Raw genomic sequence first — 26,292 nt, forward strand, 5'->3', positions numbered from 1 at the left:
TGATTCGAAGCCACATAGCCTAACCACTGGACATACGAGGCAGTTACAGGGGCTGTAACCGCTCAGATATTTTATACTAATATTATTGCTTGAACGCGCTTATCTCGGGAAGTACTGGCCCGATTTGAAAAATTATTTCAGTGTTAGATAGCCCATTTATCGAGGAAGGCTATATAGGCTATATACTATCTCCGTATTTGTATGGAAACGGGAATCACGCGGATAAAAACGCGTGGCATCAGCTAGTAGCTAGCTAGTTTGATGGCCTCCGTGGCGCAGTGGTATGCGCGGTGGATTTACAAGACGGAGGTCCTGGGTTCGATCCCCGGCTGGGCAGATTGAAATTTTCTTTAATTTGTCCAGGTCTGGCTGGTGGGAGGCTTCGGCCGTGGCTAGTTACCACCCTACCGGCAAAGACGTGTACCGCCAAGCGATTTAGCGTTCCGGTACGATGCCGTGTAGAAACCGAAAGGTGTGTGGATTTTCATCCTCCTCCTAACAAGTTAGCCCGCTTCCATCTTAGACTGCAACATCACTTACCATCAGGTGAGATTGTAGTCAAGGGCTAACTTGTAAAGAATAAAAATAAAAAAAAAAAAAAAAAAAAAAGTCATAAATATTTATTAACATGTTATGTATTAATAGGTGTGTGACTACTGCGATGCATCAAATAAAACGAAACAGCACCCGCCAGAATATGCTGTGGATTTGATGGAAACCTGGTGGCAGAGCCCACCTCTGTCACGTGGAATGAAGTACAACGAAGTCAATCTAACCATCGATCTTGGACAGGTAATGATTTATCGTTTTATAAAACGCGAACTTAAACATATTCCAATCGCTTTTCAAAATGCTAGCTGCTTTGTTGTCAAAATTACTAGCGAAACTCTCAATCGGCCATATTTCTAAACATGGATTAGGAATTTAACCTCAAATTTCTTCTACCGTACCGAACCGTAGTAATTAGGTCTACTTTACCTAGAAGAAAACTGAGGTTTAAATCTAAATCTACGAGTATGTTTATGAATGATGGAATAAGTGTTGGACTTAGAGCCTGCGATAGCCATTAGACATACCTCATTTTATGAAGGCTAATAGCTTGTCCGCCAATGCTCAATGCAAAGGTAAGTACCGTAGCAAATTATATATATATAGGTAAATGACGTGGCTTTCCATTGGTAAAAGAATTTTCCAAATCGGTTTAATAGCTCCTTAGTTTACAACCCTTAGGTACAATCACCCAAACTTTACCTCTTTATATTAGTATAGATTGAAAAGTCAATTACCATTGGAAAGCTACATTATCAGCTAGTAACATAAGCTGTATTTTGTTCCCACGGGAACTTGGACTACGCGGGTGACGCCGCTCAAGTCAACCAGCTTAGAATATAACAACGCATGGCGCTGAGTTAGTCGATGACATCATAATATTCTTAAAATATGTAATGTATTTTATCAAACGTACAGAGCAAGAGCATGTACTTTTACAATGATCATTATCCTCCATTTATTATCAGCCTATATCAACAGCCCACTATAAAATCAGGAGGGGGTATTAGATAGCTTAGGCTCACCGCGCTGTTGCAATTCGGGTTGGTGGGCTTAGGATGATAATGTTTGATTTTATGCAACAGACGATGATAACGACCGCAACCGAAGGCTTAACGTGCTCTCCGAGGCAGGGGGTTATAAAACTACCTTCCCGACAATACTGATAATTTCTACTGAAAGTCTTAGTGTTCATTGCCCGACCCCCGACGTAAACAAAGCCACGTAGGCTAATCTTGGCATCCTCCTGGTAGAATAGTAGGTCCGTACGACTCCATTTACTGCAAATTGATGATATAATGCAACCTTCATCATTAAAATATAACCGACTTTAAAACCTAAAAAGGTACCCACTAAACTAAAAAGTGAAAAATAACATCATAATATTTTTAAGTTCTACCTGCTGATCAGTGTGTAGGTGGTGCATAGCCGGTAATGTATTAATTCAAGCCACGTAATATCATAGATTCAGATTTTGCAGAAAGTGCTGTTTCATGTGGTCCTGTCAAAAACGGCTTAATTTAAGACAACACCGGCGTAGCACCGACTTACATTTCAGTCAAATTGACAACCTCTTCCTTTTTGAAGTCGGTTAACAATATATAAATAAAATAAAATACGCGGTGTCTACTAGTAAATAAAATAAAAGAACTATAACAGTGTTCTTTTCTACAGTTCTTATATGATTTCTATTATTATTAATATTGATTAATATTGCTAATATTTCCGCGGTGTAAACTGACTGAGAATAGTGCAGCCATATTCACTTGTAGACTTTACTTCATAGTTCTGAAAATAGTCTTAATAGCTAAAAGTTCATCGACCGAACGTTACTTCACTGGGACATCGTTAGAGACTGAAAATATTTATAAACAAGCCATATATGTACGCGAGTGAAACATTATTTTGTATTCATGCAATGCTTGAATTCTCTATAGATTATTTTTTTTAATAGTGTTTGGCATATTTTTTATAGCCCAGTGGATATGACCCCCGATTCCGGAGAGTGTAGGTTCGAATCTGGCCCGGGGTATGCACCTCCATTTTTCCAGTAATGTGCATTTTAAGAAATTAAATATCACATGTCTCAAACGGTGAAGGAAAAACATCGTGAGGAAACCTGCATATCTGAGAATTATCTTAATTCTCTGTGCGTGTGAATCCTCATTAGGTCAGCGTGGTGGACTATATAACCCCTATCATTATGAGACGAATATTAGTTGATAATGTCGATATTTTTTTAATATGACCAATATTTCTCTCCCTCCAATTAGTAAGAAAAGACCGTGTTACTAGATCTGGGCGGAGAGTATTTTGGTGACTTTTGTCCATCAGCAAAGGAGCTTTTCTAAGATAGACTTTTGCAAACAAAATTATAGGATCAATTTTTTAGTGTACAACTTACATCCTATCCTATGAAATAACGTGGTTTTGTATTCTCTACAAGTGAATTATCTATGAGCATAATAGCATTGTAAGCAGTAAAACGATAATATCTTGCTTGGCGAAATATAATTAATCCTAAGAATGCTTCGCATGTGATCTCACTATTGCAGCTTAGCGATTGTAGCTATTAACACCTACGTACTTCATATATATTGTTGCATAATTTTTAGAATGCTCTATGTTAAACAATAAATAATAAGTGACACTTTAGCTCAATGAGTCTATCTATATCTTAATAAGTAGCGGATCATGTTGCTTGGTGATCTAATACCAGCTGGCCTATTCACTATTTTGGTATTTATTATCAACTTATTAAAATAAATATCAAATCAATTAAGAAATGAGTACATACAGTACGCACCGGATGACATTTGTAATAAAATCTCAATTTCGTATATGTTACCTAGCATACGTCAATGTGAATTAGCCTGCACATCAAATTTAAATTTACACTTGAAGGTGCATAACTTATCAAGAATATTTTATGCTTTTTCAAGACAAGAGTCTGTAAGTATTTTCTAGGCAAACGAGCGCCAACCTAAACCCCACCGTTGCTTACACCAGACATTATAGATTAGATGGAAGCATATTTTGTGTAAAAAATGGTTGTTGGGCTTTTTATGATAAAAAAATCATTAGAAACAGTCTGAGCTTAGAAAGTTGATGGTACAGTATTAAAGCCCATTGGCTACTCTCAGCTATGATTTCTTCACATCATATCAAAAACAAATTTAATATTATTAGTAGATAATTAGATAACGAAAATGTACTACGATCTAAGCTAATACGTAATGATTTATCTTTTTAGTAAGTATATTTTATATATTGCTTGGCGAATGAATTATTATGATATAAACTCTTCTAATACTTTTTATGTAGACAAGTTCAACGTAAATCAAATTAAAATCAACATCTGTCAATCTATCAGTGACCACTTCAACATGCTTTATAAATTGTAATTTTAAGTGACATGTTTCAATGATCATGACGACATACATGATCGAGTGAAGATGGGTCTTGATATATATAATAGGAATGATTACAGTTTAATTGTATAAAAACTAAGAGTATGCCATACTAAGTAATAATCGGAGATTATTACTCAGTATGTCGGAGCTACAGGAATTTAGAGGATCATATTTGGATAGGCTAACTGCTGTACCAACGAGGCAGGATAAATATAAATATCATGTATGATTTTTTAAAAAAGCTACTGCATAGTTTCTAGCCGGCTCTTTTCATTAGAACCTACCGAACCTGTGCGTGGTTGATTAAATAGGTAATCTTTACAAACGTCTACCTTTTAAAAGTGCTTGTAAATCAATGAATTTTGATTTTTTTAAACAACCTAAGCCTACGTGAAAGGTGCAGGGTATTATTATTGTGTAAAAAAACTTAATATCCTGAATATAAATTATAACCTTTACCTAATATTTTTTATTAACCATCGACTTTCGGCATACTGTAATTGTTAAGTCGACAGTTAAGTCAGGTCCAGATGAATTGTTTTAAAGATTAGGAGCTTACGAGTTTGTGAAAATTAGCAAATCGGAGATTATGGTATTAACCGTTACTATTTTGCTAGTGTCATTGTTACTGTTTAAACAGTTAAGTATTGAGACACCTTTGTATTTTTTTCAGGAATTTCACGTGGCTTATGTATTCGTGCGTATGGGCAATTCCCCACGTCCAGGACTATGGGCTTTGGAGAAATCATCTGATTATGGAAAATCGTTCAGGCCTTGGCAATATTTTTCCGATTCACCGCAGTACGTATACCTTTACAACCAAAAAAGATTAAAAAATAGATCCATAAAATAATTATTTTATAAATATAAACTAATATGAATGTAATGAGTAATATTTTTTTTGATTTTACGGTTTTTGTTTGTTACAATTTAACACAAACGATTTAACCTTTTTTCAAAATTCTTGCATCATTAGAAAGCCACATTTTCACCAAATGATATGATAAATGCTATAATTTATCCCCATGTTCTTACAGGAACGGGAACTATGCGAGTAAAACTGTGGGTTATCTGCTAGTTGTTACATATAAAGCAAAAATTATATTCAATATAATTAATTCTCTAAAATTTTAATTTGGCATTATGTACTTTAATTATAATAAATCTTTCTTTTATTCTATAAAATTATACACGCAGTTACTAAATTATGTTGTTTGTCTTTCTTTTAGGGACTGTGTCAGATATTTTGGGAAGGAAAGTCTACAACCTATAACAAAAGATGACTCTGTGATTTGCAGTACAGAATATTCTAAAATTGTTCCGCTCGAAGGCGGAGAGGTATTAACAATTTACATGATATTATCGTAATTACTAGAATCGATTGAGATCAAAATTTTACGAAATTGAGTACTTTCTAAACTACATTACTATCTAAACCAGCTTTAATTTTGGACAATCAACGCTAGTCTTAGTATTTTCTGTAATCAGTAATTTTATTTTCGTTTAGTACACTGCATAATATTAAACATTATTTTAGATACCAATATCATTGTTAAACCAACGGCCATCTGCAAACAAATATTTCAACTCCTCCGTGTTACAAGAGTGGACAAGAGCGACCAATGTCAGGTTACGTTTACTGAGAACCAAAAATTTACTCGGACATCTTATGTCAGTAGCAAGACAAGACCCCACGGTTACCAGAAGAGTGAGTATAATCCACAGAACATTTACAACGCTAAAGCTATAACCTATATATTAATAATTATAAAATGATTTATTTATTTTGCTATCCTCCGCAAAAACCCGACGAACCCATGCGATTAGGTCACCCAGGTCCGAAAAAATACTCTCTACGTACGTTTCACCCCGAAACCGGAGCATCCTCAGGAGATGTTGACTCTACAACGTACAATTGCAAAGTATATTAATACGCGAAACGATACAGTTAAATATTATAAGATGGAGAAAAAGTGCATAAAGCTGTTTCACTTTATATTTCTATTTATAAAATATTTATAAAATGCATTAGAAGTATGTTAAATTTATTAAATTTAACATTACACACACTACAATTTGAATGATACACAGAACCAAAATTACACACACGCATAGGTGATAATAGAATGTTAAAATTGACAATAATGTTCATTGAAATAATGATTTGATTTAATTTTAATTTGTAGGTGGAATTTCGAAAACTGTACTTAATAAAGCAGCAAAAGATATAGTAAAAATATATAACTAGTTCACTTTGAAACACTACCAAAAAATTCGATAATCCACCAGTCGAATATGAAATAGATATTGCAATTGATATTCAATATCATAGTTTACGTCATATTTCTAATTGTAATACATTAAAGTAAATTAAATCTCAATCAGATTTTTAAGTGATTTAGTAAGAGAAGCATAAATTAATAACTTTTCTTGTCTATTTAACAGTACTTCTACAGTATTAAGGATATCAGTATTGGAGGACGTTGTATGTGCAATGGTCACGCCGACACATGTGATCCAGCCGATCCTCAAAGCGAGAGCACCATTCTGATTTGCCGATGCCAGCATAACACTTGCGGTCCCAAATGTACAGCCTGTTGTCCAGGTTTTGAGCAGAAGAAATGGAGAATATCACAAAACTGGGACCGTTTTGCTTGTGAACGTAATGACTTTTTACTTCTATCAATATTCAATACCGCTTTCTATAAAACATTGTTATAGAGTAGCTTCACATTTTTTATTGGACAAAAATTATTGTATAAATCAAAAATATGTCATAGGTGTCTATGAAAGGAATTTTTAAACGTAATATTGCAGAAAAGGTTAAGTTGAAAAAGAAAGATGAAGAAAATGTACTTCAACAAATATATGTCCCTATTTTTTGGATGTAAGGTTATGATAGGATTCTCTCTAACGTAATTGGTTATAACAATGTCTTAGTTTGAGAGATCCTAGGGTCGAGTTCTAGCTTGGATCAATTCTAAATTGGTTCAGATTTGGTCTGATGGTAAGCATCGGCCAAGATTAGTAAAGACACCAAGCAGATAGAGTTCCGGCAAGATCGCATGTTGAAATCGTCTATGATATAGGTAGAATAATCTTTTATATCTTCAAAGTAAACTTATCTTAAGACTGCATCGTCATTTAACACCGGCCAAGTTAGCAATTAAGGGCCGACTTAAAAAAAAAAAAACAAAAAATGAGAATTCCAAATCTCAATCGTGAGAAATATTTGTTTCAGCGTGCAACTGTCATAATCACACAACCGAGTGTGAGTTTGATCCAAAAATTGATGAGCAAGGTTTATCACTTGATATTCATGGCAGATACGAGGGTGGGGGTGTATGTAAAAACTGTCAACACAACACAGAAGGAATTAATTGTAACAAGTGCAAGCCAACATTTTATCGCCCTTATGGAAAACGCTGGGAGGAGCTTGATGTGTGCCAACGTGAGTATCATCATCATAAAACATATAAATACAATTTAAGTGTCTATCTATTAAAATAACTGTGTTGTACAGTTATTTTCGCAAATACCCAAAACTATTTTTTAAAAAAATCTGTTTGTCTGGGCTAATTAAAAAAAAGGATATTTCCCATATCTTTTAAATATGATTAATATTGCTATTCCCCTCCAACTGGTCGGGAAAGACTGTATTAAGAGTGGGTACAACAATAGTCCAACGGGGCGGGATTCGATCCACCACCTCTCGATGATGAGTACAGCCGGTTTATCGTTGAGCTATTGAGGCTTCATAAATATTTGAAACTTTGGAACGGCTGAATGGATTGAATGGATAATAGGACTTTCACTGAAAGACAGGAGGTTACTATACAACATAATATGTAGACTACTTTTATCTCGGTAATTCATGGTTCCCGTAGGATTTGTGAAATACAGAATTTCACACGTACACAAACGCGGGCGTCCGCTAGTCATCTAATAAAAAAATTATAGTTAAATCATTATCATCACTCCACCCCACTTCAGGACATAGGCCTTTTGTAGGGACTTCCGAACATCACGATGTTTTTACGGTCCAACACAAAGTTTTGTTCAGTACTGACCACGCTGGGCATGCGGGTTGGTCACCGCAGAGCTAGATTACTTGCACCGGTGTCGCTGCTGCCCGACACCGGCCTGAGGCATTTATTAATCTAGCCTGTGGGAATGGATATACCGCCATTTATCGGTCGAATTAGTTAAATATTAAAACTTCTTTACCATTATTAATAGCAAGAAAATTTTATACTCTGACTACGACGTTAATCCATTCCAATAATATTTAAGCCACCATCCAATAGGCGCCACTGTTTAAGAATATTAAAATTTCATTGGATTTGTTTATATTTTAAATGAATTTATTTGTTACCGCCTTTGATTACTGAATCGATCGTTATTCTTTCACTAATGGAAATCTACATTAGCAGCGTATACTTATGGAAATGGAAATTAGATGGGTCCTCTAGTTCTAAATAAAAGTTGAAGTGGAAAGTTAAATGTTTTTAATAAAATCCAATGTTACTTTTCAATAGGTTGCAACTGTGACTTGCACTATTCAACCGGCAATTGTCAAGAGGAGACAGGACAGTGTGAATGCCGACGAGAGTACAACCCACCTAACTGTGACTCTTGTGCGTACGGATACTTCGACTACCCCAACTGCAAGCCTTGTACGTGTAACCTTAACGGCACGGATGGACAACACTGCACACCCACTGACGGAATGGTAAGAACTATGCTCCTACCCTATGTTGATATGTCTAATAGCCCAGTGTATATGACCACTGTCTCCGATTTCGGAGGGTGTGGGTTCCCACACCTTGCGGAATGAGGCAGAGGTCATATCCACTGGACTTTGGGGCATGCACCTCCAACTTTTCAGTTATGTGCATTTTAAGAATATAAATATCACGTGTCTCAAAACGGTGAAGGAAACCTGCATACCAGAGGATTTTCTTAATTCTCTGCATGTGTGAAGTCTGCCAATCCGCATTGGGCCAGCGTGGTGGACTATTGGTATAACCCTTCTCATTTTGACTGGAGCTCAGCAGTGAGCCGAATATGGTTTGATAATGATGAATGATGACTACCCGCTAATGATTTTATAACTACCAGTGCACAGGAAAATCAAGTGTTAATGTTACACTTTAATTAGGCTTAATTTTAATATTTGTTTAGTAGAATAATAAAATATAATATGTATTTTTTCATTCTTTAAAAGTTAGCCCTTGACAACAATCTCACCTGATGGTAAGTAATGATGCTATCTAAGATGGAAGCATGGCTAACTTGTTAGGCATAGGATGAAAATCCACACTCCTTTCGGTTTCTACACGATTTATGGCATCAAATGACACAAAATCCAAAATAATGAAAACCCGGTGTATTAAGTTGGTTAAGGTTATTAAAAAAGTTAAGTTAAGGAAATTAAAAAAGTATATAGCTATTTTCGAGCCACGAGCACTGAAGATATTTTGGGTTCATTAGAATAAAATAAATCCAAAAAAAAGAAATTGCCGTAAAAATTGTCTTATAAAAAAGTTGCCAAAATTTGTACTTTATTTCCCCGTAGCTAAAAGCGGAAATAAGACTAATCTGCCAAATCTAAAAGTTTGATCTGGCATCTACCGTCTATTTGTTACGTTATATTAACAAATTATAGGTAGGTATATAACCAAAACAATAAATGTTATTGTGATCATTGATTATCATAGATACAATAGCAAGAGTGTGGATTTCATCCTACAAGCCCGCTTCTTCTCATCTTAGATTGCATCATCACCATCAGGTGAGATTGTAGTCAAGGGCTAACTTGTAGAGAACAAAAAAAAAAAGATCTGTAATCTATTTCTTTCTTTAAACAGTGTCCCTGCAAATATAACTACGCGGGATCGTCCTGTGAAATATGCGCCGATGGATATTACTCACCTGAGTGTAAAAGTAAGTTGAGTTGTTGTTAGAAGACAAAACATCTTATTAATATTAATTAGAAGCCAATTTTAACGGTACTCCACAGGGCCAGCCCTCACTTCTTATAGGAAATGGGATATTGGGCTTATACTACAGCCCTACTCGATGTGTACTGTATACCAACAAACAAGGGTATAAATCGCTAGTCTTTACAAGGTTGGTTTATCGCAACAATCGCTAGCCATTACCAACTTCTTTTACACCTTATAATAATTATTCGACGGCCGCGTGGCGCAGTGGGTAGTGACCCTGCTTTCTGCATCCACGGCCGTGGGTTCGATTCCCACAACTGGAAAATATTTGTGTGATGAGCATGGGTTTTTTCCAGTGTCTGTGTGTATTCATACATTATATAAGTATTTATATGTAGTATATAAATGTATATGAATATTATAATATCAACTATCTTAGTATTAGTACCCATAACACAAGCTACTCTGTATGCTTACTTTGGGGCTAGATAGTGATGTGTATTGTTTAAGTATAATTATAAAAAAAAGGACATCAAAATAATTATAATTAACTTGTTCATAAATTAATGAAAATATATTTGATAAATAAGCTTAGAATAACATTTTTAGACAAACAATATATAATTTTAAATAAATCAGTTGTGAAATGGCTTTTTTTACCTTCATTTCTAATATGTTAAATTTTCGGCACTTTTTATTATTTTCAATAAATTAACCTGGGTCTCATCTGAAAATCAGCGCCAGATTTTTTTTGCAATTCATGGCATTAATGCTAAAGGATGTACTGTTTGTGGCACTAAAGTAAATGAAATAAATGTGTTTTCTTTCTTTCTTTCTTAATGTACTGATAAAATAGATCTATAAAATAAATTAAATGTTTTTTTCTTTAATAATATGATGATTTTAACAAATATTATTTGTTTTAGATTGTGAATGCAATTCAGTTGGTTCAGTATCACAAGTGTGCGACAAAGACAGTGGTAACTGCACTTGCAAAAGCAAATACAATGGCAGGACTTGTAATCAGTGCGAGGCTGGGTACTTTAATTATCCAACATGTAAACGTAAGTACTTTTTAATAAATTAATAGTATGACGACCTCTCTGGCGCAGCTGGTCACTTACCATCAGGTGAGATTGTAGTCAAGGGCTAACTTGTAAAAAAAAATGCTGGTAGAGTTGGGGTCCTGGGTACGATTCTCAGCTTGGGTCAGGATTTATATTTTCTAAATTAGCCCCGGTCTGGTCTGGTGGTAAGCAATAGCTACCACCCGTCAGAGGGGTACCGGGTAGTATTTTTTTTTAATATTTGCCATATCTTTTAAATATGACCCATATTCCCATTCTCCTCCAACTAGTCGGGAAAGACTCTATTAAGAGTGGGTACGACAATATAGACCAACGGGCGGGGATCGAACCACCACCGTTGAGTTATTGATGCTCTTTAACGTGTACGTCTTCCAAGTAAACCCATCTTAGACTGCGTCGTTATTTCGATTCCATCACTTATGGCCTTTCACACGTAAAATTATTCAATGTCTATGATTTTAATTAAATGAAGGAGACTGCCATGTGAGCTTGAAACCCCAATGGCTCCACGGTAAAGAGGCCGAACTCATCACTGAGATAGCCCGCTGGACTATTGTCATTCCCACTCCTAGCACAGTCTTTTTCGGCTAGTTGAAGGGGAATGGAAATATTGGTCATTTAATAAAGGTGGCGAATATTCTTTAAAATAAACTAAATAAAGAAGAATAAAGGTTATCATCGAATTGAAAATTATACTTGTAACTTTGCAGATTGTAATTGCGACACCAGTGGCACAGAACCTATTATTTGTGATGACATCAGTGGACAGTGTATATGTAAACCGGGCTTTGGTGGTGCTCGCTGTGATCAATGTTTGTCAGGGTAAGATCATCATCATCATTATCATCACTCCCTCTTTATAGGAGAGATAATATAGAGCTTAGACCTACCTCGCTGATCCAATGCGGGCTGGTGGGATTTAAACTCTTTTACGATCACTAGCAGGTGTTAAGAATAATGCCCAGGGCCGACGGCATAACGAGCTCTCCGAGACACGATAGCGTAACACCACCAACCTCACAACCCAAGGTAAGATCATCATCATGATCATCATATCGCCGATGGACCTCCACTACAGGATATAGGCCTTTTGTAGGGATTTCCAAACATCACGATCCTGAGCTGCTTGTATCCAGCGAACCCCTGCGACTCACTTGATGTCGTTAGTCCACCTGGTGGGGTGTCGACCAACACTGCGTTTTCCTTTGCGAGGTCGCCATTCCAACACCTTTGGCCCCAATGTCCCTCGGCTCCTCAAACTATGTGCCCCACACATTGTCACTTCAGCTTCCCGACTCGTTAAGATATGTCGGTGACTGGTTCTTTTGTGGATCTCCCCATTACTGATTCGATCACGCAGATATACCCCGAGCATAGATCGTTTCATCGCCCGTTGTGTGCTTTTGAACTTACTGAAGACTCTTGAAGGCTCAAGGTAAGATAAAACAATGAATAAATAATGAAAGATACAATAGTAGCTCATTTAGATACGTAGCCTATTTTTCTCAGTGTCTGTTCTAAATACTTTCAGCAGTGCCGTCCATCAGCTAATAATAATGTTGACGATGACGTAAATTAATGGTTTATAACTTTCTCAGATATTACATGGAAATTCGAGACCGTGAGCGTTTATGTGTCCTTTGCAACTGTTCGACGACAGGATCCACTAGCACCAGTTGTTCTATTGACGGAAAGTGCAACTGTCTGAGTAATTTTGGCGGCAAGCAATGTGACCAGTGTTCGCCAGGTTACTATCAGTACCCTAAATGCCTCGGTAAGTATAAATAGTTTAATGAAAAATCAATAAATTTAATAATCTTTAAGCCAATATAAAATTAGCTATGAACTACGAGTATGTTATAGATTATGATAGACTATTATTATGTAAAAAAATGTTGATTCGTAGATCCATAGACCTGAGTGTATTTCTCAATGAAGATATGAGATATTGTGAGTTGTGTGCACTAGGTTTCATTAGGATATGCCTGGGAAAAAGGTTCATAATAGAAAATTCCTAGGATAGGCAATGCATTTTGCATCTATGAGTAGTCGGGTTAAAACAAAGACACTGCTCATATTTTTGGGACGATAATTTAATTTATTATATTAATAATATAAATAAAATATGTATATACTTCAGCTTTGGGATATTACTATTTTAAAAAGTAAAAGTTTAGTAAATTGACACTTAAGTAATATTAAGTGTAGGTACACTTAATATTACTTAAGTCCTTTCTTTACTACCTGATTAGCTCAGTGATTAGCCTATGTGGTTTCAGATTACAAGGTTCGAGGTTCGAATCCTGGGCTACGAAATACTCGTACTGAGCTTTTCTTTCTTCTAAGATCAGTAAAAATTCCCAACTCCTCCCAAGGAGGGAGGCCTGACTCTGTAGTGGGCCATTAAAATAGACTGATAATGATAATTATGACTTGATTTCTTATTTTTTTTTTAATAAATAATATTTACCATATCTTTTAACCAAATATTACCGTTACCTTCCAAATATATAGTAGAAAAAGACTGTGTTAGGAGTGAGTACGACAAAGACCAGCGAGCGGGGATCGAACCATCAGATCTTGGTGACGAAACCGACCCCTTTACGACTGAACTATTGAGGCTTATAGTTTTTTAAGCCATACTCGTATTTTTTCAGCTTGCTACTGCGATGAATCAGGCGCAATCGGCTCAACATGCGATGACAAAGGACTATGCCACTGTAAAGTAAATTTCGACGGTGATAAGTGCAATAAATGCAAGGAGCAATTTTACAACTACCCAGCTTGTGAAGAGTGTAATTGCGATCCGAAAGGTGTCGTTGCAAGTTTTGCAGGTAAGAATACAATATTCATCATACTTTATGTTTATACTTTGTGTATGAAAATCCAGTCCTGCCTTGCAAGGCCTGAGGGCCTTAGTAATCGGTGGTAAGGTCTCCATAGTGAGGAAACTCCTCACAATACGCACCGTCTCAAGAATAACCGCCTTCTGTACGTCACCCTTGATACAACAGCCAAGCGAAAGCTTCTTAAGGTGTTAGTTTAACTTTTCGCTATTAAACTATCGCAACGACAACGGTTAACTCAATGTTCCACATGGTGGTAACTTAGATGTATGTTTATTTATTAAAATATTTTTTGACAGGATGCGGTTCTGTACCAGCCGGCGAGCTATGTCAATGTAAAGGCCGTGTTCAAGGCCGTATTTGTAATGACTGTAGACCATTGTTTTGGAATCTGCAAGACTATAATCCTCTTGGATGTGAAGGTAACTAATTTTATTGATATTCACAATTGATATTGATTGATATTCACAGAACACAGAAAAAAGCTTAACCCAACACTCATGTCACAATGATTAACAAATAGTCTCCAGAGGGCCTAGCATGCGAACAACGACATAATTATGTCGTGAAGAGAAGCAGACAAAATGTCGACTAAAGGAGGCGGAGTTGTCCCAATCTCATCCCTATCGTTCTAACGCAATGATAGAGATAGCGAAATTTCCGGTTGCGTCACTATTGGCTTAAATTTGTCTATTTCTCTTCTCTAAATATCTCGGTGGTCGCATATTTGGCCTACAGGCGGGCATTGTAATAAAGTAAATATACCTACATCTTGTATTCTGCTTCCTTCTAGAATGTAGCTGTCACTTGTCGGGTACGCTTGGTGGCCTCGGCGCTTGCGACACACGTAGTGGACAGTGTTCGTGCAAATTGAATGTCGGCGAGAGGAAATGCCAGCAATGTCAGGACGGTTTCTACAAATTAGAAAACCACAACATGTTTGGTTGTACAGGTACTAGTGCTAATCAATAAACCCACACCTTAATGGCTAATATAGATCGTTATTCATCATCATCATCATCATCATCATCATCATCATCATCATCATCATATCAGCCGATGGACGTCCAGTGCAGGACATAGTCCTTTTGTAGGGACTTCCAAACATCACGAAGCTGAGCCCCATGCATCCAGCAAATCCCTGGTGGGAGGTCAACCAACACAACTCTACGCAACTTCTAGTGCGGGGTCGCCATTTCAGCATCCTAGGAACCCAACGCCCAGCCCATTGCCACTTCAGCTTCGCGACTCGTTGATCTATGTCGGTGACTTTGATTCTTCTGCGGATCTCCTCATTTTTGTTTCGATCACGCAGAGATACTCTAAGCATAGCTCGTCGCCCGCTGTGTGACTTTGAGCCTTCTTGTTTAAGTCATCATCATCACTTGGTGCCATTCCAGTAAGGAAGTTTGGTGGGCAGTATGCGAAAAGTTTTCCGGTCTTACACAACACGTATCAGTAGTGGATACTCCAATCTGGTCCACTCTCTAATGTCGTTCAACCATTTTTCCTTTGACGACCGGGTGCTCTATTGCCCATAAGCTTTCTTTCTAAAATATAAATCTTGGAAACGAAAACTGAGCTACTCTTGTGATTTTAACCTTACATTTATTAATGTATAATTAGACTCTGCGCCACAAAAGAAGTCCCGCGGCTATAACCTAAACTAAAATTGACTGCGCCTTATACAAATGACAATGACCGTCATTACTTTTTTTTTTCTTTACAAGTTAGCCCTTGACTACAAGCTCACCTGATGGTAAGTGATGATGCAGTCTAAGATGGAAGCGGGCTAACTTGTTAGGAGGAGGATGAAAATCCACACCCCTTTTCGGTTTCTACACGGCATCGTACCGTAACGCTAAATCGCTTGGCGGTACGTCTTTGTCGGTAGGGTGGTAACTAGCCACGACCGAAGCCTCCCACCAGCCAAAACTGACAATGAACACTTTATGACAATGAGCGCCATTAAGACATTAGCGCCGCATCTACGGGACTTGTTTCGTGGTGTGAAGTATAGATCGTTTGTTTACATTGAGCTGTTTTTAGCGTGTGACTGTGACATTGGTGGTTCAATCGATAACAACTGCAACAAGCACACCGGACAATGTCACTGCCATTCCCGCGTGGAGGGCCGCCGCTGCGACCGACCCATCCGCGCACACTATTTCCCTACATTACACCAGTTCCAATACGAAGTTGAAGAAGGCCTTACACAATCTGGACCCGTTAGGTACAGAAATTCGGAAGATGTATTCCCTGGTTACTCTTGGAAAGGATATGTGGTGTTTTCAATTTTACAGGTAATCATATCTATCTGTTTTGAGATGTTAAATTAAATCATAGGTATGTCTTGAAATAATAAAACTTATTCTTTATTTTAGAACGAAGTAATCAACGTTGTCCTAATCAGCAAATCTTCTTTGTACCGCATGGTATTAAAGTACGCCAATCCTCTTAAAGATTCTGTGAGTGTGGAAATTATAATAACACCAGAGAGTGTTATCGAAACAAAACAAAGGTAACTTAAAATAGTTGGAAATTTTAACGGTTTTTACAAAATGCCCATAAAACATTTTTTCCCGATCGCAAAGATGGGAATGTATTATAAAGAAGTAAAGTTTTTGAGGTTGTAGAGTTAATCTCTAAATCTATAGAACCGATATTGAAAATTCTAATTTATCAAGTTATTTGTGAATGTTATAACATATATTTTATCCCCATATTCCCACCGCGATACATCTGCTAGTAAGCAATATAACTACTCGTATTTGTAATTTATACTAAAATTGCGATAGTACAAGATCCGGCATAAGAAATATATAAACTCATCTGTTATTTATTTGGGATAAGAAATAAATGATAGAAAATATTCACATTGACATAGTTAAAATGCGATCGAATAGTACTAAATGAATATTATTTTTTTATTTTTATTATATTTAGTTTATTTAATTAGTTTTAAGTAGCAAATTTAAGTAGGAAGTTTTAATATAAACTTAAACAGTTACGAGTACAAAAATCAAAAATAAACTAAACTAAAAAATAGTCGTGTAAAATGTCTAATTGAAAGCTAATTTTATGCTTAATTTTACTGTATCATTGATTTTCATGTTCATGAAGTTCAAGTTCATAAGTTTTTAAATTTCTATAAAAAACGTGTCAGGCCGCAAATTAATAGGTTACCTATTTGCAATAAGTAACTGTGAATATTATATATCATTTATTACTTATCACTAATAAATACCAGATGAGTGTATATATTTCTAATGTCGGATCTTAGACCACGAGGGTCAAACTCGAAACAAACCAATGTCGTCTGCAGATGTTTGAGCGCAGCTTATTTTGCCAGATACCTACAACATGTGGTCTTCCGCGAATTTAATGACTCAACTATTAATAGGACACCATATGTGTCCGATAAGATTTTTTTTGGTGTTGACTAAATTAATTTAACTAGTGTAACAACTTTAACTAAGCTTAAATAACCTTTAAGAGCTAAAGTTGGTAACAATATAGTTTTTTAATCTATCAAATCCTTGATTTCGAATTCATTAAAATCATAAATTATTAAAAATTACTGAGTAAAACATCTTACTCGTACGTTATTCATTCAGAAGAGGGTTTGGGTTTTGAATGAAAAATCAGACCCTCAGCAAGTTGACATCACAAATGGCTAAATGTCATCCTTCTCCTCCTTGTGTCGAATTCCTCATTACAGAGGATCGTGACCTCTAACTCAAGCTTCCTTCTTGACGATGTCACTCCATATCGACTATTGAGAATACCGATAATATTATTGCAAATAATTAATAAATTATTATTTCAGCTTCAACATTAATTTGAGGCCAACTCATCAACCACAACTTGTCACCGTATTAGAAAAAGGAAATGTTCCAGTACCATTTGTTATAAACGCTGGAAATTGGACCGTCACTATTAAAACCACTAAGGAAATAATGATTGTAAGATAAACTTATTTAATATTGCTATTATTTTAAGTTTTCTTCTTCCTTAGCTTCCTTACTTCCAAAATGGAGAAGGTTCTACGTTCGATAGTGTATGTTTTTTTCCTTGTATCTTTATCAGCCTATTTTTATGTATGGTCATTGATATATCCGTCAACGAATTAAAAAATTTTTTTTTGTTGTTTTTAGGATTACTTTGTTTTGATACCGGAGGCATACTACGAAGCTACTGTCCTGACAAAGCAAGTAGATACACCTTGTATAATTGGTGATAAAAAACTGTGTAGACAGTTCGCTTATCCAAGCTTACGTGGGCTACCTACTGCTACTGTAACAAATATGGTGTCACCGGTCACCTTGTTCATCGACGATCCTGAGGTAAACAAAGCTTCGATGTTAAAAATAATAAAATACTTTATATCAAAATACTTGGAACTTGCTCACGAGATTACCGCCATGTGAAAAGTTGAGTCGATAGTCGTTTCTGACAATCGTCTTATAATTGTAGCGCAAAGCTTTAACCAACGCCTTATGAAGCTTTCGCTTAACTGCTTGATCAAGGGTCGGATACAGAAGGCAGTGATTCTTGAGACGGTGCATATTGTTAGGTTCCTCTGGAGCTCAGACCAGTGCACGATTGCTTGTGCACGCAAAAGCCCCGCAAAGGGTTGATTTTTTTTTTTTAATTTTATTAATTATATTGTATTTATTGTATATTTTGTATTTTATTTACATTGTTAAAAATTTTAAAAATACAAATTTTCTTTATTTGTATTTTTTAAGAAATAAAAAAATATAATAGAAAACATCTACTATTGTATCACGCTTATTGTGTAGATGTGTTATGTATTAATATTCGTGGTATCTTAGCAAATCACAATTATAATAAAAGCAAACATTTTATTATGTAATCAATTGATAGTTATAAAAAAAATAGTTGTGTATAGCTATAGAGTACAATTACAAACATGCATATTTTTTATTTCAGCAATTACAAGAATTCAACGCTCAATCTGACGAGTTTCCAATAATAAACAGCGTTCAAAATGAGCTTCAGTACAACATGAAGATCGATCCAAATGGTCCTTACGTTTTGGTTATAGAATACATTACACCCATCAACAAAACATCTGTGGCGATTCACCAAAGTAATTCCACTGACGATTACGAGCTGACACCTAGAGGAGTCGTCACCATAAGATTCCAATCAGGAGATGGACCGCAGTCAAACGCTTTAGCTAATTTAAATGATTGCCCTTATACTACGCCATGCCGACAAGTCGTTATTGATGATTTGTCCAAAATTTACTCCTTTGATGTTCAGGAAGCCAACAATGTCGTATACTTGGACGTTAGTATTATATAGATTTTCTATTGAATATGTTCATGCATCAAAATGCACAAATTTTTCTGTAATAAATTTAGTTTAATCATTCGTTAACTCGTTGTTTATTTACTCTAACATACAAATTTAAGCTTCTTATTTACAATTTGTAATTCTGTGTGTGGTGTTTTAGGGTGATACCGGTACTCTCGCTGGTATCAAATCAATAATAGCGATACCAGAGTCTGAATGGCACCCCGACTATATAACACCGCGGCCATATTGCTTGCGACGTGACGGCCGCTGTAGCCCTGCCATCTTCTCTACTGTTGGCTTTAAAAAGGTACATTTTATTTAATAATACACTGTTGGAAATAGTAGTTGAGACGGATAGGATGTTGCCCGGTCTCGTGTTGGCTCGTGCCGACGCTAGGTGGCGCGACTTGTTTTTGCAAAGAGTAGGGAGTTAGAGAGGGGTACTTGCGATGTAAGGCGCTCGTCGTACGGTCGGCTTTAGTATGCTCGTGACATTCGAGCAGTCCACATTTCTTGTTGTGTAATTCTTTATGGATTGAGAGTGACTTGAGTGGGAAAGGGAAGTGTTGGTTAACTGTCAAAGAGGTCTTTAACCCTACACACAACGTTTACAAGTGCGTGACTCCACTCAAGGTCATTCTCTGCCGTTCTAAGGTCTTATTTTGGTTACAGATTGTTAATTAAGTTGTCCTGATGAATACTGTGAATCATAACCTTTGTTCGAAATTGGTTTTCTTATTTTTGTAGTACACTTCTGAGTCTGCTAAAATACATAAAATGAAAAAATCAATTTACTGATACTGGTATTATCTGTATGGCAATATATTCATAAACGACATTGTGTTTAAGGTTGAAATAGAAACCGGCACAGGAGGAAACAGAGAACTTAGACCTCCAATACAAGACAATTCTACTGTAGTTGTATACCTCGCATCTCAGTTAGACTCCGTCAAGATAGATTCTAAGGTGCCATCTCCTGGAGATTACATGTTTGTAGTACATTATTACCAACCGGATCATCCAGGTAATGAAATTTATATAATTGAAACAATAGTTAAACACTTGAATCTTGAACAATATCTATGAGTATTAACAATTTAGATAGGGGTTAACCTTTACTAGAAAATCATTGATACATGTATGTTGACATCTAGGAGCAAGTTTATTTATCACCCTAATGCTTTAGGGTGATCATTTATCACCCTAAAGCAGTCTAGCTACTCTCTTGTGATTTAAGATTTATAATGACCAAAATAATCGTTTAATATTTGTTTTGCGTTTACAGAAAGTACTGTTATGATAAATCTCACCGCCAATGGACAACAGTATAAGGCATCTATTCCTGTAGAACACTGTCCCTCTAATTCTGGATGTAGGGCCCTTATAAAACAGTCTAACGGAAACAAAAAGTTTAGCATTACAGACAACTTCACAATTGAATTTATGGTAAAAGTTTTATTTATTTTAGAGAACATAGTAATATATTGCTTTTTCAATTTATTTTTCATGTGTATTCATAGTTCTAATTAACACAATTCTTCTATGTGACAGGGTGATAATGGCAAAGAAGTTTGGTTGGATTACGTCCTCGTCATTTCAAAGTCTGATTTTCTAGACTCCGTGCTTAAAGAAGCGAACATGATTGATTACACACGAGAGTTTATCGAAAAATGTGCTGTGAATCATTACTACATCGCTTCTAACGAAACAGGTGACATTTCTTTTTATACAGCTTTTTAATCGGTTATATTTATAAAAATTAGGTATTTAGAATAGAAATAAAATAAAATATTTATAAACATGTATACACAAAAATTGCACGCATTGATACAGACCACAGAACAAAGAAAACGCTAAAGCTAACCCTTGATTTTGTACCCTTACATTGCAAGGGTTTACAACAAGGGTTTACTTACATTACTCTTTTAAAATAAGTACTATAATATTTAATTACGTAGCTTTTCTATTGTCATGCAATCGTCATAATAAACTCTATCCATATTTTTAATCAATGTATTTTGCATAGAATTATACGTATCGTGTAACGACTCGTAAATCTATGGTATTTTAACAGTACATTTATGTCTTACAGGATTTTGCCGCGACGCCATGTTTTCGATAACGTCGGAATACAATAGTGGAGCTTTGAGTTGTCTCTGTGACTTCTTGGGATCGACAGAACTGGAATGCAACACATTCGGTGGTCAATGTCCTTGCAAGGACAATGTAATTGGAAGGACTTGTAATGCTTGCAAAAATGGCTATTACGGATTCCCCAATTGCAGGCCATGTCATTGTCCTTCTACAGCCATTTGTGACGACAATGGTAAACTTTGTAATTCTTCATTTAAACAAATTTGTGATCATATAAAAAATCAATTTATTTCATGTATTAAAAGTTAAAACTAAATAATATGACAAACAATGTTTATTTTAGGAGAATGTATCTGCCCGAAGAACGTGGCAGGTGAAAATTGTGATCGCTGCAAACCTTACACATTCAACTTTGATGTACAACGCGGTTGCGACGACTGTAATTGTAACCCTTTGGGTGTGATCGACAATCAGTTACAATGTGAAGCCGACAGTGGGAACTGCGAGTAAGAACCATAGACATTATTAAAATTAATTTTTCTCTAAGTAAAAAAGTAGTATAAGATAGGTACAAAATTACGGATTTTGTCGACCTCCGTGGCGCAGTGGTATGCACGGTACATTTACAAGACGAAGGTCCTGGGTTCGATCCCCGGCTGGGCCGATTGAGATTTTCTTAATTGGTTCAGGTCTGGCTGGTGGGAGGCTTCGGCCGTGGCTAGTTACCACCCTACCGACAAAGACGTACCGCCAAGGGATTTGGCGTTCCGGTACGATATCGTGTAGCAACCGAAAGGGGTTTAGATTTTCGTCTTCCCCCTAACAAGTTAGCCCGCTTCCATCTTAGATTGCATCATCACTTACCATCAGGTGAGATTGCAGTCAAGGGCTAACTTGTAAAGAATAAAAAAAAATACAATTACAAGTCTACCTAGGACATCTCGAGTAAGAAAATTTTCCCTGAACACTTAGATTTCATTTTATAATTCACATTTTTCCAGATGCAAAGAAAATGTTATAGGAAGAACTTGTGATCACTGTGTACCAGGACATTATGCATTCCCTGATTGTGTACCTTGTACCTGTAATATAAATGGCACTACAGACGACGTTTGCGATCAAAACACTGCACAGTGTTTCTGTAAAAAAAATGTCAGGGGTCAGGTAATATTGTCTCAATAATACAATGCGTAACAATTTTGTTTATTACATTAATGAATTAATTTTATTAAATGAACTTTTATTATTTCTATAGGACTGTAGCGTCTGCAAAGAAGAATACTTCAATCTCCAATCGGACAATCCTAACGGATGCTCAAAGTGCTACTGTTTTGGAAAAACAACAAGGTGCAGTAGCTCATATCTATCGTGGGCTGAGGTGAGTTATGATTCAAATCAATAAATATAAATAAACGAATCAACAGTGAACACTTAACTAATCAAGAAATTATTTCAAAATTTCACAGATAAATGGCATGAGCGATTGGAGTCTAGTGAATATTGAGGCTAACAGTACATTGAATATATATCCCTTGACTATCAGTCCAAATATTTTAAATGATTCTGTTATTGGCGCCGATCTCGCAGGCAACGAAGATGGTCTGCAAAAAGTTGTATATTTTGCCGCACCTGACTACTATCTCGGTAAATCATTTCAATATATTAGCTATTTCTACAAGTTTCTTTTCAGTGACTTTTATTGTACAAGTATTAACACGTTCGCTGCGGCATTGATTTTTCTGTACTTTCCTCTGGTGCGGTACGAGTTACGGGGTTGATGGACCTCGTACGTATTTTGTACGGTGCGAGGTCCATCGACCCCGTAATTCTTGAAGCAGCTAGACGTGCGAGGTCAATTGACCTCATACCGCATCGAATGCGTTAAAGTTAAATTAAATTTTTACGTGATTATACCCATTATCCAATTTCAGGTAAGCGTCTGTCGTCTTACGGAGGATATCTTACCTACTCGGTTTTATATACAACACGGGAGAAAGGAGGTGCTATAGCAGCGGCTGACGTCATCATCGAGGGCTCCAACAACTTTATTGTACATTTCAGTATAGAGCAACCTCCAGCTGTCGTTAACTGGGAACATAGTGTCAGAATTTCGGAAGACGAATTCACTAACTTAGACGGATCGCCAATTACAAGAGACCAATTTATGAATGTTATAGTTAACATCTCCAATATTTATATCAGGGCTACGTATGGGCATGAAGCTGTTACGACTAGGTATAAGATCAGATTTATTATTTAAACAATATAACCGCCATGCCATTAAATGGTAATTTATATTAAACATTTTTATTTAATCTAACGAAATGCAGAATTTTAGATGCAATTACGCTTAATAAACAGATTTAATTAGTCATTAGATCTGTGATACCCCAGTGCATACAACTTCTGCCTTCGATTCGAAGGGCGTAGGATCGAATCCGATCCGGGACATGTATTTTCAACTTTTCAGTTATGTGCATTTTAAAAAAAATATCACGCGTCTTAAACTGTGAAGGAATTTCGTGAGTAAACATGATACCTGAGAATTTTATTAATACTCTACGTGTCTAAAGTCTGCCAATCCGCATTGGGCCTCGTATTCAACAGTGAACCGAATATGGGCTGTTAATGATGATGATGAATATATAAATTCTTAACGATAAACATCATTTATCGTTAAGAATTTATATTGTATTTACGTTTATAGATTAATGGGAGTCACTTTGGATATTGCAATAGATGAAGAAGACTACGTGGCACCCGATAGAAGAGCTTATTCAGTCGAAGATTGTCAATGTCCTAAAGCGTACAGAGGTCTTTCTTGTGAACAATGTGCTGAAGGGCACTACAGAGTTAGTTCTGGACCACACGCAGGTCTTTGTGTGCCGTGTCAATGTAATGGACATTCCAAAGGTTGTGATGTTAATACTGGGATCTGTTTGGTAAATATCATGATGGTTATACGTTAGCTCCTGTCACATATACGTACGGCATTGTATTATAGTTAATATCTAATATAGACTATATATCACTTATAGACTAAGATACGGCAATAGAAATATACTCTCATCTTTTATTTATTAGTGATAAGAAATAAAATATAACAGAGGAGGGTAAATATTTCTTATTCTGGATCTCCTACTATAACGTTAAGTCTAAAAATGGTTTGACTTTTTCACAAATCATAACCATGAAAGTAGACCATCGTTCTTTTTTAACCCCGTGTTATAAGTTTATAAGTTTGACGTGTCTGTCTGTCTGTCAGTCTGTCTGTGGCTCCCGAAAGATGAAGCGATTTCAATTAATTTATTTTTGTATGAAAGGTGATTTAGGGGCAAATTTTCTTAGACATGTTTGATGAAAATCGGTTGAGCCGTTTAAAAGTTCTGGGTGTTGAAAGTGGGGAAGAATAACCGAATGTCTGCAAATATACTAGAATGTTTGATGAGTGTAATGATATGAAAGCGCATTGAAAGATAATATTGATGAGTTCTTTGACAGTGTAATTAATAATTTCACGACTTTTGGGGTTTTACAATTTTATGTTATTTTAGGATTGCACCGACAACACTGAGGGAGATCACTGCGAAAAATGCATCTCGGGATATCACGGAGATGCAACGGTGGGCACTCCTAGAGACTGCCTTATTTGCGCATGTCCCATACCAAACTCCTCCAATAAGTAAGTTATTTACTGTTCATATAATATATTGCGTATGCTTAGTGTTGTCATAAAAAAATAATACTAATTTTTTTTTACAGTTTCGCGTATAGTTGTGATTTAAGTAATAATGGAACACTAATATCGTGTAAATGTAAACCTGGTTATGGAGGGGTAAGGTGTGAGTTCTGCGCAGCTGGATACTACGGCGTCCCGGAACAAATTGGTAAGACTACTGTAAAAATACTTAAGAACCTAAAACAACGCTGTAAAATACTGTAGGTTACAGTATTTTATTCACTTAATTTTATAATACGCTTGAAAATTTCTAGCGCGTAAAAGTTACACATATTTTTTATCTATGTATGTCCTTTAAAAGATTCCGTAACTACCTCAAAAGTGAAAAATTAAAGCCTTATTCACACATCGTTGTCCATCTATCTGACCTATCTTTCAAGATCCCTTTTCTCGTCAACCCGTGAAGCCAAATACTCGGGTCTGCAATCTCTTAAAGCTGTGACAAAACCAAACTTCTAAGGCAGCGTCTATAAAAGTTATAACATACGAGGACTAGCGGACCCATTCAAGCTTCGTTTTGTATTTAAGATTATGTATTGTTTAATGTTATTCAAAATCTATTAACTATAATATCTAATTGCTCTAAGCTTATTATTCCAATTTATTTTCATTAATTTAAGAACAAATTAAGTATTATTATTATTAGATGTGAAATGACTAGCGATTTATACCCTCATTTTTAATTTGTTTGTTAGTAAACAGTACATAAATTAGTTTATCTTTTAGATTGAGGAGTTTTTGGTGTTTACTTTTCGTGAAAACTTCAATATACATAATAATATATAATATTGAAGTTTTCACGAAAAGAAACGGACACGAACGGAGAACGAGACAAGAAGAACGAAAAGAAAGCACCAAAAATTCCTAAATGTAAAAGATAAACTAATTTAATTAAGAATTATTTTCGCACGGATACCTCGATGAGAAAATTCGACGATTCGAACTTGCTTTTGTGGTTCTTAGGTGACTACTGCAAACCTTGCAACTGTTCCGGGAATATTAACACTGAAGATCCCGGCTCTTGTGATAGTATCACAGGAAATTGTCTAAAGTGCGTGAACAACACCGCCGGAGCTGCTTGCAATTTATGTGCTCCCGGTTTCTTCGGGGATGCAATCTTCTCCAAAAACTGCACAGGTAAACTTTATTAATTCCCGTGACTAATTTATCAATTATTTTACAGCATATTTGTTCTGCAATTCCAGTTGAATGCTCTCGGGGTTTTGGATTTGGGCACGAGTAGGTCGGAGCGTAGATTTCACCAGTCGATACCGTTCCAGCAGTACG

The 26,292-nt window shown here is 36.0% G+C and overlaps 1 protein-coding gene across 1 annotated transcript in view; it reads left to right on the top strand.

Moving 5' to 3' along the window:
- The window catches only part of LOC112045853 (laminin subunit alpha), a 47,006-nt gene that overhangs the window by 3,976 nt on the left and 16,738 nt on the right, over positions 1-26,292 (top strand). Inside the window, exons 2-34 of the mRNA XM_024082205.2 lie at positions 646-792; positions 4,636-4,763; positions 5,192-5,300; positions 5,500-5,670; positions 6,408-6,624; positions 7,204-7,413; positions 8,501-8,694; positions 9,833-9,908; positions 10,837-10,974; positions 11,709-11,820; positions 12,597-12,772; positions 13,656-13,832; positions 14,144-14,266; positions 14,638-14,796; positions 15,894-16,147; positions 16,229-16,365; positions 17,674-17,809; positions 18,002-18,190; positions 18,801-19,163; positions 19,330-19,479; positions 20,022-20,196; positions 20,458-20,618; positions 20,724-20,883; positions 21,265-21,498; positions 21,610-21,772; positions 22,268-22,430; positions 22,522-22,644; positions 22,733-22,910; positions 23,198-23,501; positions 23,974-24,208; positions 24,821-24,948; positions 25,029-25,153; positions 25,969-26,142. Of these exons, the coding sequence (XP_023937973.2) occupies positions 646-792; positions 4,636-4,763; positions 5,192-5,300; positions 5,500-5,670; positions 6,408-6,624; positions 7,204-7,413; positions 8,501-8,694; positions 9,833-9,908; positions 10,837-10,974; positions 11,709-11,820; positions 12,597-12,772; positions 13,656-13,832; positions 14,144-14,266; positions 14,638-14,796; positions 15,894-16,147; positions 16,229-16,365; positions 17,674-17,809; positions 18,002-18,190; positions 18,801-19,163; positions 19,330-19,479; positions 20,022-20,196; positions 20,458-20,618; positions 20,724-20,883; positions 21,265-21,498; positions 21,610-21,772; positions 22,268-22,430; positions 22,522-22,644; positions 22,733-22,910; positions 23,198-23,501; positions 23,974-24,208; positions 24,821-24,948; positions 25,029-25,153; positions 25,969-26,142 (5,689 nt within the window). The remainder of the gene's footprint in view (positions 1-645; positions 793-4,635; positions 4,764-5,191; positions 5,301-5,499; positions 5,671-6,407; positions 6,625-7,203; positions 7,414-8,500; positions 8,695-9,832; positions 9,909-10,836; positions 10,975-11,708; positions 11,821-12,596; positions 12,773-13,655; positions 13,833-14,143; positions 14,267-14,637; positions 14,797-15,893; positions 16,148-16,228; positions 16,366-17,673; positions 17,810-18,001; positions 18,191-18,800; positions 19,164-19,329; positions 19,480-20,021; positions 20,197-20,457; positions 20,619-20,723; positions 20,884-21,264; positions 21,499-21,609; positions 21,773-22,267; positions 22,431-22,521; positions 22,645-22,732; positions 22,911-23,197; positions 23,502-23,973; positions 24,209-24,820; positions 24,949-25,028; positions 25,154-25,968; positions 26,143-26,292) is intronic.

The sequence above is a fragment of the Bicyclus anynana genome, chromosome Z (assembly GCF_947172395.1).
Source record: "Bicyclus anynana chromosome Z, ilBicAnyn1.1, whole genome shotgun sequence".
NCBI classification, from domain to species: Eukaryota; Metazoa; Arthropoda; class Insecta; order Lepidoptera; family Nymphalidae; genus Bicyclus; species Bicyclus anynana.